Source organism: Lycorma delicatula, chromosome 1, assembly GCF_047948215.1.
Source record: "Lycorma delicatula isolate Av1 chromosome 1, ASM4794821v1, whole genome shotgun sequence".
Taxonomy (NCBI): Eukaryota; Metazoa; Arthropoda; class Insecta; order Hemiptera; family Fulgoridae; genus Lycorma; species Lycorma delicatula.
In genome coordinates this window covers 360,179,085-360,191,464 of record NC_134455.1, presented here as the reverse complement: position 1 = coordinate 360,191,464, position 12,380 = coordinate 360,179,085, and the positions used below count along the sequence as shown (strand labels likewise).

The following is a 12,380-nucleotide window of genomic DNA, read 5'->3' as shown; positions in this document are numbered from 1 at the left end:
TAAAATTTAACACTGCAGTAAGGTGTGAAGATCTCTTTAAACGCTAAATGAAGTTTAGAGACTTCATTTAGCTCAAAATTAAAAGTTTATGTAAAAGAGAAAGGTATTATAAGAATGGGTGGAGAACAAAAGGTATTTGAATTTTTCTGAAATTACCGCCTGACATAATCTTTATTATTGAGAGGAAGTAAGTACATACTGTTATATTCACAAACATAAGCAAGTGTTTTGAATGTTTTTCATTTTAACATGCAGATTCTGTACTGAGGAAAAATTGCTATATGATTAAACACACATATTTTTTGATTATATTTTCAGATCTTTGTTTTTAGATTACACATGTTTTTAAAAAAGAAGAAGAACTGTTTTTGCTTTTAATCATTAATTTACCACAAGAAACCTGAATGGTTTATGTGTAGGAATATGATTATTGCATTTTTAGAATATGATAAATGGCAAGTGTGATTTGTATTCAAACCCAGAACTTTCTAAATGAAAGACTGGTGGTACTATTCCTCCATGATGATCAAAAGAATGAAACCTTGTTATGATTATTTCTGGATTCTATAAAGATGATTGCAATTTTATAAAACTTTCTTTATAGGGTAACGTAATTTGCCAGATTAGCTAATTACAGATTGATAGAATTAATTCTATTACACCAAAAAATAAAGAAAACCAATCACACTAATTTTATATCATATAAAAAAAAAAAAATCCTATTAAAACCAAGAATAATGACGATTACAGCAAATAAACAAATTCATAATTAAAGTTATTTAAATAACGTATTTGAAAGAATATCAAAACTTATACCTTAACAAATAAGAAGTTAACAAGTAATGTAGCCTGTCTGAACTCCAACAGATAAAATGAACCCTTCTTCTGAGCAGATGATAGTGAATTAGCTATTAGTATTTGCAGTTTACGAGGGCGGTCCAGAAAGTAACTTACATTTGTGCCTAGCGTGAAGATGGGTGGGGATAGAACAGCCATCTTGGCGTCAAAATGTTTCTACACTTAGTACGCTGTCGTAGCGTGTGGACTATGATTTTTCTACTTTGTTCATTGTGAATTGTTGAAATGTGCGCTTCAATAGAAAATCCCGCGAGTTGTGTTCAGTGATTAGGTTTTTATTGGCAAAAAAACCTCAAATCAATAGAAATTCATCGGCAACTTTGTGAGGTGTACGGAGATGGAATAATGAGTGAAGGTGGAGTGAGGCAGTAGTACACTCAGTTTACGGCCGCACCACTGTTCATGATGAGGACCGCAGCCTTGTGACTGATGAATTGACGATGAAAATCGCCACATTACGATTACGGAACTCTCGTTTCATTTCCCCCAAAATTCACGAAGTTTACTGCATGAAATTGTATCAGGGAAGCTTGGTTATCACAAGTTTTGTGCAAGATGGGTGCCAAAAATCTATGGTAACAGAGAAGGAATTGAAAAGCTTGTGTATCGTTATGATGTACCTCAATTTAAAAGACTACTATGTAGAAAAATAGTTTAATATTATCCCTTTCAAATGTATATAATAAAATTTTTTTTTTTTTATTTGGTTGGTTTTTTATTTCAAAACGTAAGTTACTTTCTGGATAGCCCTCCTAATATTTGTTATCTTATACTGTTCAACTATTACAAAATCATAAATACGTGATAATTTATTCTAAAACATATTTTGTTTTTTAGTCCAAAATAATATATATACATTGTGGATTTATATTAAGTTTTACCTGATGAAAATGGTTGAAAGTAAAATTCATATATAGTTGCAATAATGCAGAGTCCCACGATGAGTGTAAATGTTAATCTGTAATTAAAAGAGATATATTTCATTTTTAATAAAAATATGCTAACATATATTTTTGTTAAGTCTTAACTTTATTTATCTCTTAAAAAAACTATTAAAAAACAAATGTTGATTTTTTTCGACATGTTTACTTAAAAATACAACAAAATACATGTTTGAAAAAGAGAAAATACAGATAATAATAAACAGCAATGAAAATATAATTAATGAACAACTAAAATTTGAACATTTTATGAATGAGGATAATTGTATTTAGTGAAATAATCCATTTAATCTAAATTATGAATAAAGTTATGGCACCATAAAATAATAGTTTCATAGTAAACACGCTGTATTTTACTTTTCTGTAATGCGATTCAAATACATGTTTTTTAACAAAACCAAATGTTGGTCATTTCGTGTGCTACTTTGTAGTTAAACATTTTAAAAATGTTTGTTATAAATTTTGAATATGAAGAGATCAAGAAATTATTTTTTCTGTTTATTCTGCATTGTGTTCTTTTACTGTAATGGAGAGATTGATGATACAAAAATACAAGGACAGATTCACACACATGTACAGGCCATAAGAGAAACGTTTTTGTACACATTTCACAAAAACCGGACACGCATCAAGATATTAACCACAACATGCAAATTTTACGTACAACACACAAAATTTATGAACTGCATATGCTTGAACCATATGAGCCTCACAAACACACAGAATTTGTCAAAAAGAAAGGATTAAATTAACACAACATAGACCAAATGTATTATTTGATTACAAAATAAAAGCAAAAAGGTTTAAAAAAGATTTCCTAAATTTAATAAACCACTAAAAACAATAATACTGATAATTATAAAAAAAAGGAATGTTGCAAAAATCTCCTATTGTTGCAAAAACTCATTCCATTATGTGTTGTATGTGTATCCTTGTTAGAATGTGAATGTGTTCTTTTATCAACATATATCCAGTGCAGCAATTACTCATTTTTTGGAGATCATCACATCTGTTTCTGGGCTATTTTTGGCAGAGCTTGTCTTTTTTGGATGAAAAATTTTATTATCAATATTTTTTTTAGTGTTATGATGATTTGTCATGGTATTCAACCACTAATCTTTATATAACTGGATAGGGGATCCCATGTATTGGAATTGGTAAAATTTAAAGCATAAACTAGCACCACACTAAGTGAGTGGTAGCTAAATAAAACGAAACAGCTCCTGTTCAGAGGTAAGCGTAAGAGTAGGGATAAAACTACGTTTCAAACCGATGCAGTAGAATTGTTCTGATTTTGTATTTTTAACACTGATATACAACTGATTTCTATATAAATTTTTTACAGCTTTCTGTAAATTTCTGCATGTGTTGTAAAAATGACTGTTCTTTTGGTTGTCTGACTTGAGTAAAATAAACATCCCTACCCTCACGATTATAGTCGCACAAGCGTACAGTGGTTTTATTTAGTTCCCAGCTGCTCATTCTGTGGCACTGGAGTATGCTTCAATATAAAACACTTAATTGTATTTTATGCCATAAGGATTCTCTATCCAGTTATATAGAGATCAGTTTATTCAACAGATATTTTTTAAAAGTTTTCTCTGATAAGACCGAGTACAATTTTGCATTCATGAAGTAAAGTTGGTATCTATCACTAAAGTTTGGTACTGTAGGAGAAATTTAAAAGAACTAGCAGTAATATGGTTTAAATCTTACAGAAATGCAGGATATCATAAATTATACAAAAAGTAAAAATAAAATGAAAACAAATTTGCGTAATCTAAGACCACTTTTATGGTCCTGTAATGTATGGACAATGTTTGAAAGTGTTAAGAGTTCATAAATTTTTCTGAAAAATGAGATCTACTTCCTAAGTACAAGAGTGTTAATATTAGATGTACTTTTTATTTCCAATACATATTCATATTCTTGCAGAATAGTAAACACACAAAAAATAAAAAAAACACGAATTAATAGATAAAAATTAAATTTAAATGGTAATAAATAAAAAAAATTGTAATATTTTACTCGATAATTATGAAATAAGAAAAATACTGACATGGCAAACCAATCACTTATGCTAAGTGGTTTTATATTTCTTGTGAAACAAGTCCGTTCCTCAGTTATATATGATAAACTCAGATTCATTTGTTTCACTCCAACATTAATAATATTTTGAATATTTTGAGCAGAACAAACTGAAGGAACACAAAGAGAATAAGAAACTGGAATTTCTTTTAATGTTATATGATCTTGAAGAGGTAAAGATGTGTCATTCAACTTTATAATACAATATTGTCCAATGAAGTCATCTGGTTTGTGAATTACTTCTACACATTCATCGTAAGAACCCATTTCTTGAATATTTCCTGTCAAGAAGCCTGGTGGTATACCAGATGATGCATCATACACTGTAAAAGAATATATACATGTATATAAATTATGATGTGTGATAGTTTCTAACTTATATGACAATTAAGCTTGTTATAAAGGTTTCTGAAATTACATACAGATTCATACAGCAGAGATGGCAATTAATTAATTAATTTATTTAGTCATGCAATTGCAACAAAACAGTGATCCTCAATAGTAGTTTCTATAAAGATTGATTAGAATTTTGCAGCTTGTGAAAAATGCCAGAGCAGTACTCTAACCTGGAATTATTTATAACCAAAATTATGAAAATATATATATAAATATAAATATATATATATATATATATATATATATATAAATGAATAATTTTGACATTTAAAAAAAAATTATTATTGTTTGAAATTCATAGCATGAGCAGCTATTCTTATTTTTATAAACTAAATTAGAAAAATTAGAAATATTAAACTCTAACATTTCAGTTGAGTAAAGAAATGCATTCATATGAGTTGGCAAATTGGTCAGTCGATATGGTTCCTTTTTTATCTCATCCAAATAATAAGCATTAAAAATTATTCTAATTTCCCATTCATCAAGTTAGATATTCTGAACAATCTAAGCTGAATATCCAAAATGTTCAAATAACTTGTAGATTTTATCTATGACCTACTCCTACTCTCATTAAAAATACACATTAAATGATTTACAATCAGGATCTTATTTGCACCATGCTTTATATATTACCTTCCCAGTAAATATAGTTAGAATAGGTATATTAAAGAGGAAAGTGTGGCAAAAATCAAGAGGAGATCATGGCAAAAATTAGGTATCAGGTTTTTTTACTTTTTAGGGTCCAACTAGTTCATATAGACCAATATTTCTCAATCTGGGTGTTGAGTCCCCCACAGAGATATGAAAGGGGGATCGGGAAATTAGCCTACAACTTTGTACGTAAACAATAATTAAATCATTTTATTGGAAAAAAATAATCTATTACAAACATTTATAAATACACATTAACCTTTCAATCGCTAGGTATTTTCAGAGTGAACTGTGTCTTCAGCCTGAGTTTTTTTTATTTTTGCTCTAATAAAACTTTATTTTTCATTCCGTCCTTGGTATAAGACGATCTTTTAATTCTTTCAGAAATCCACTGTTGTTTCCTATTATTGCCTTGGCACCATTACTATATACTACAATTTTATCCAATCTATGTTATAGTTTTTAGTAGCTATATAAAATACATAAAAAAGACACCCTGTTGCATGACCAGGTACTGATTTGCCAAACTAATATTTTCTTTGATTGATCTGTCGCTATTGCACTCATATCTCACAAAACATAAGAAGTGAGAAATGTTTATTGCTACATCTCTGTTGAATAACAAATTGAATACCAGAAAATTCACTTGAACTCACTAGCTGAATTGTCTGATCGTGAATATTGGCAGCTTGTGATCAAAAAACATTCATTATATATTATTTTTAATTATTTAGGGCTCATAGAGCCCTAAATAATTAAAAATAAATTGTGAGATCATGGATCTCACAATTTATCAAACTAATTTTTCTCAAATTTGGCTCAAATATTTGTAAATATAAAGCACTGATCATACCATTATTTTTTTAAATTCATTAAGGGGGTAGCGGATATTGAAAAAAAACTAATTTCGATTTTCTTCAGAAGCATTTTAGAAAAAATTTATTAAAGCAAATTTTGTTATCTGCAGTGCATATATAAATAATGCAAACAAATTTCAAAAATCAAACCCCATTCTTAAAATTGAAATATATAATATTTGTATTTTTGTTCTATCTCCCTTGGGTTTAAATATTTCTTCAAGAATTTTTTGCAAGTTTATACTTCATATATAGAACTATCAAGAAATGTGTTTAGTTTTTTTTTTAAATTATAGACCCCAGACCTAAAGTGCAGAAAGATTTTTTTTCTTTTTTTTAACTTTATTGAAGAGTGTTAGATTTAGAGGAAACTTTACTTCAGCAAATTTGTTAAGCATAACTTATGTGTGAATACTTTTAGAAGAATGTTTCTTAAAATTTATCCCCACCTTTAATAATTATATATATTCTATTTTTCTTTTATTGGCTCTAACTCTTTTAATTTTTATTATTAATAGCCAGGAAAGTCATACAATACTTTGGTAGCTTATATTTCTTGTGTAATGTTCTATTTTAAATACATCAAAAAAATATGAAATATATTTATTTATACTTTGTAATTAAACTTTCATAATCAGGAATTCTCATGAATTATAATTTTTGTAATTGAATTATTTTGGAACTTTAAATTACTTATTTTAATATGATTTCTATTACTTACTTTTTAAAGCCCATAACTCATGGGTTTTAATGACAGCTTGATAATAATTTTGCAGTGTTGTTAGACAATGGATCATATTTCCACTTAATTTATTTTTTGATAATTCAGATATGCCATTCCACAGTACATCAACAATGAATTTTCTTGTATAATTCTGCTGGTTTATTGAAGTCATAATTAAATACTTTTGGTGATTGGTGGTATCAATAGGATCTACTGTTTGCACTAATTCTGAAGAATCAGCATTGCTTAAGTGAAGGATTTGTAGAAAAGTAATGTGAATAATTATTGATAACAACATTTCTACAACCTGGAACAAAAAAAAAGACAGTTCATTAATTGACACTACTGTCATATTTAAATACTGTAACTTTAAACAAGTTCAATTCTGGGTTTGATCTTAACAAATATTTAAACTTAGGAATTATTATTACATTATTTGATTTTTATTAGTTGATTCAAAGTAAATAATTTGAAAAGATGAACATTTTTTTTTACACAACTGTCCAAAAAGCAGTGTAATGAATTTAGGGTGTATGTATGTTTTTCAGCTCCAACGACTGAACTGATTAATATATATGACCCCTCATGGGAATCCTTACATTACTGGGAGTGTCATAAGCTGTATAAATATGCAGTAGTGGAGATATGCCAATTGAAGCAAAAAATGTAATGAATTGAATTAATGAACTGTGAACTGTGAGCCTCTATCACTATGTGAGCTTGGTTTGAACCAAATGATTCAAACCAATCAAATGAATAATATTAAAAAATAATAGAATTGCATTTACATTAAATAAAATAAAGTAATATATATATATTTTTTTTTGTCTACAGTCATTTGACTGGTTTGATGCAGCTCTCCAAGATTTCCTCTCTAATGCCAGTAGTTTTATTTCAGTATGCCTCCTACATCCTACATCCCTAACAATTTCTTCTACATATTCCAAACGTTACCTGCCTGTATAATTTTTCCCACCTACATGTCCCTCCAATATCAAAGCGACTATTCCAGGATGACTTAATATGTGGTTTATATAATTCTGTCTCCTTTTAACTATATTTTTCCATGCTTCTTTCTTTATCAATTTTCTGCAACACCTCTTCATTTGTTACTTTATCCACCCATCTGATTTTCAACATTCTTCTGTAGCATCACATTTCAAAAGCTTCTCAATCTTTTCTTCTCAGGTACTTCGATCGTCCAAGTTTCACTTCTAAATAAAGTTATGCTCTTGACATATACTTTCAAAAATGTTTTCCTGATGCTTAAATTAATTTCTGATGTAAGCAATTTTTATTTCTGACTGAAAGCTCGTTTCGCCTGAGCTATTTGGCATTTTATATCACTCCTGCTTCATCCATCTTCAGTAATTCTACTTCCCAAATAACAAAATTCTTCCACCTCCATTATCTTTTCTCTTCCTGTTTTTATATTTAGTGATCCAGCTACATTATTTCTACTACATTTCATCACTGTCTTTTTGATCTTGTTTATTTTCATGCGGTAGTTCTTGTGTAAACTTCATCCATGCCATTCACTGTTTATTCTAAATCGTTTTTACTCTCAGCTAGAATTACTATATCATTAACAAATCATAGCATCTTTGTCTTTTCAACTTGCTCTGTTACTCTGGATCTAAATTGTTCTTTAACATTAACTGCTAGTAATATGTAAAGATTGAAAAGTAATGGGGATAGGGAATGTCCTTGTTGGACTCCCTTTAAGGTAGATTTCATAAGAAAGGTACCTATTTTAATAGGTATCATGATTTGAATTCCGGAAAATTTTGACATATCTTCATATCAAATTTCACATGTCGTTTGCTAAACATGTGAAATTCTTTCATATGCAACCATTGTCGTATTGAGTAAATTTGAAGATTTTCTTAACATTAAGGTGAAAATATTTTTTATCTCCTACTTAGCACCGGTGAAATCTACCTCCACCTTCCGGCTGCTGATAGGAGCTTTTTATTACGGCTTCTTTCTTATGCTCTTTGACTATTATTGTTGCAGTTTTGTTCCTGTTAATGTTAGCAATTGTTCTTTTATCTATATACTTGAATCCCAAATTTTTAAAAATGCTGAACATTTTATTCCAGTCAACATTATCAAATACCTTTTCTAAGTCTATAAATGCCAAGTATGTTGGTTTGTTTTTCTTTAATCTTCCTTCTACTATTATTCTGAGCGCTAAAATTGCTTCCCTTGTCCCTATACCCTGAAACCAAATTAGTCTTCTCCTAACACTTCTTCCATTCTCCTCTCAATTCTTCTGTACAGAATACATATTTTTGATGCGTGAGTAGTTAAGCTAACTGTTCTTTATTCGTCACATTTATCTGCTTCTGCTTTATTTGGTATCATGACAATAACACTCTATTTGAAATCTGATGGAACATCCCCTTTTTTGTAAATATTACATACCAATTTGTATGGATATTGGTGTTCTTTGGTGGTTGGATTTAATTAACCACACATCTCAGGAATGGTTGACCTGAGACTGTACAAGAATACAAATCATTTTCATTCATACATATCACCTCATTCATCCTCTGAAGTAATACCTTACAGTGGTTTCGGAGTCTAAAACAAAAAAAAGGGAGTTTGTGTAATCTATCTATCGCTTTCTCACCATTTGTTTGATATCCAAGGTTTTCTACCAGATCTCTTTGTTCCATCTAAGTTAATAATATAATATTAAATAAATAAAAATATTTATGTTTAATAATAATGGGCTTCCCGTGGGGACTGCACATGAGGCTTGAGTGGTGAGGTGATGCGAGCACATTTGCGATGCTAGACCAATAATCACCATCAATCGGTAACAAACTAACAAAGGGGCTGTCCCTGGGGCGCAGTTTTGGAAGGTGCAAAGGGTGCTTTTATAATATCTCTACAAACAATCAACCAATTTTCAAAATTCAAATGGGGTATTTGGGTTGAAGGCTAACATTTGCATGCATCAAGTACGCTCTCAATCTAACAGATCGTGGTCATTCGGAAATGTTGTTATATCTTCACAACCAATTGTCCGATTTTCAAAATTCCAACAGAGTATTTGCTAGTACAATTCAAAATCACAATGAAACCAAACCAGAACAAAAAGAGCAATGTTTTTTATCCGCAGTCGTATGTTTTAGTTTTTAATAGTTATTTTTTGTTGGGCTTTGTAATAAAGTTGGGCTTTATTACATTAATGTGTTTTTGTATAATAATATCAACCAATATAATCTCTGGTTTGGAGGACAATAATCATGTAATTAAAATGTACACTATTTCTTTAAGATAATTATAAAATTTACTTTTATTAAATTTTATTTCAATTTTTGGTAGCAATAGTAATTGATAACCATAATACTAGGAAATTTTATTTTTTATTCATAAAAAAATTCTTTGATGGAGATTATAGTAGGGTAGAGTATTCTTAGTTTAGATGAAGTTAAAGAGTATTATATTTCTTGAATTAAGCTTAAAAAATAATAATATATACAATTAATAGATGGTTTAATAAATCCTTTAATAAAGTTTTTCTAATGGTTCATAAACATTTAATATTTTAAAACATTTAATTTTTTGTTTTAATTCACTGAAATGTTTTTCAACTACATTGAACATTTATTGAATTATTTAATAATATCTGTATTAATTAAATATTGAAAGGCTTTAAGAGTTAAAATATTTTCCTGACTATTTTTTATAAATCTTATAACATTTTTTTCAAATTTCTGACCATCATAACCACCTAAATTACCTGTTAAAGCTTTTAATATCTGGCCTTTTCTTTCTTTTTCTGTTTAGCCTCCGGCCATTGTATGGTATTACTTCTGATGAATGAATTACTGATGATGAATGAGAATGGTATGTATGAATGTAAATGAAGTGTAGTCTTGTACAGTCTCAGGTCGACCATTCCTGAGAGGTGTGGTTAATTGAAACTCAACAATCAAAGAACACCAGTACCCACGATCTAGTATTCAAATCCATATAAAAGTAACAGCCTTTACTAGGATTTTGAACTCTCGACTTTGAAATGAGCTGATTTGCGATGACGAGTTAACCACTGTACTAGACCAGTGGGCTTTTAATATCTGGCCTAGCTCATCAAAAGCACCTCTTTTATTTCTTACACATGACTATTTGCTACAGAAATAATCTCTCATTTTTTATTAATTAATTCTCTAGTATGATTAATATGTTTTAAAATAAATAACTATATCTCTAACCATAATCCTATTATCTGTTACAATTTGTCCATTGTTAATACTAAAATAATTTAATATAATAATAATTTAAATTATTTTAAACAAATAAATATTGATTTTAAACTAAAATATTGTATGAAAGTTTGATATGAAAACTGTAATTTTACTGAGGCCATATCTATTGAGATTGTGCTAAGTAATATTTCTTATTTCTGTGAATCCTGCTTCGGCTGCGTTGAAAAACAGGAAGAACCAGGAATAGCATTCAGAATAAGGTTAGAATCTATTAAATTTTTAATAAAAGTAAGAGTGTAGAACTGTTTTATCTTTCCTAGGCCTTTTAAACTTTGATAAGTGCATATTTTCTTTATATTTGAGTTGTCTGGCTTTAATTTTTGCTGTTTTAAGTTATTTGTTTATAGAATTAAATTTATTTGCCTTGTTTTTGTATCTTTTTAACATAAAACTTAAATGGGATTGACATGTTTTTTTACTAGTGTTCCGTTTAGCTAAAAGGAAGTCTTTTAAGACTCTTATATTCTTATAAGCTTTATATGTACTATATCTTTGAATGTAATATTTCGACATCCACCATCCATCGGATGATGGATGTTGAGTGCTAATGAAATATAATTTTATTTTATAAAGATTTAATTCTTTAATTGATCTGTTATTAAACCACATGTCCGAACTATTATTTCTAGTAACGTTTGATGGGAAAGTTGATTAATTTCTTTAATGCATTTTACTTTCCCGTTTAGATAGCGGTATAGCAGAGCTACAGCTCTAGAAGGGAAAGTATTGCAATCGATCCAATTTGGATATTTGTGATTTTCACCGGATCTTGACATTTTGATACCTAAGGACCCAAAAAACCAAATGGAAATTTTCCAAATGTTAATGTTCATATGTACATGTATGTGTTCGATGTTGGCCTCTAGATCACCTTATATCACCAGAACTACTGAGCCGATTATGATCAAACTTGGTCAGATTATTTCTACATATGGGGCATTAATGCTATTAAATCTTCAATTTAAAAGATCTAGGGGGTGAGGCTGTAGAACTTGGTCATTCTCAGTATCTCAAAATTTTGACCAATTAAGATCATATTTTTCTTAGGCATATTTGTTAACAGTTAAAAAATAACAATTTCTCCAAACAAAAGTTATTGCAAAATCGCAGCCCCATTCCGAAAAATGATTTAAATTACTGCTACATTGTGATGGCACAGGTGAGAGGTAGAATTAAATAAATGATTAATATTTAAGTGTAAAAAAGTAGCTCGGTGGCTGGTACTTGAACTCGATCGCCCGGTTGACTCGGTACCTGTTGCTCATCGGATCGTGGGTGTTGAGTGCTAATATAATACAGTGTTAAGTTATACGAGGCTCGGCTGATAAATTTTACACATATATGAGTAGCATGGGAATGAAAAGAGATATTGGAATGAAATAAAAAATGAATCAAAGTATAATACCTTAGCTATAAAATGCAGTATTTATTTTTCAATATTCCCGTTTACGCAGATACACTTTTCCTAACTTGTGCCAAGTTTTTGCATTACTGAAAAATTCTGGCGGTCTCTCTTGGATCTAAGTGGCCACAGCTTCCTTCACCTCAACGTCGGTGGTGTAATGATTTCCTTTGAGATCCCTCT

The 12,380-nt window shown here is 29.4% G+C and overlaps 1 protein-coding gene across 1 annotated transcript in view; it reads right to left on the bottom strand.

Annotated features, from left to right (window-relative positions):
* LOC142317925 (nose resistant to fluoxetine protein 6-like) overlaps positions 1-12,380 on the bottom strand; it is a 65,772-nt gene that overhangs the window by 36,338 nt on the left and 17,054 nt on the right. Inside the window, exons 2-4 of the mRNA XM_075354463.1 lie at positions 6,513-6,822; positions 3,859-4,210; positions 1,740-1,816 (exon numbers count right to left, since the gene is read on the bottom strand). Coding sequence (XP_075210578.1) covers positions 1,740-1,816; positions 3,859-4,210; positions 6,513-6,813 — 730 coding nt within the window. The 5' untranslated portion in view covers positions 6,814-6,822. The remainder of the gene's footprint in view (positions 1-1,739; positions 1,817-3,858; positions 4,211-6,512; positions 6,823-12,380) is intronic.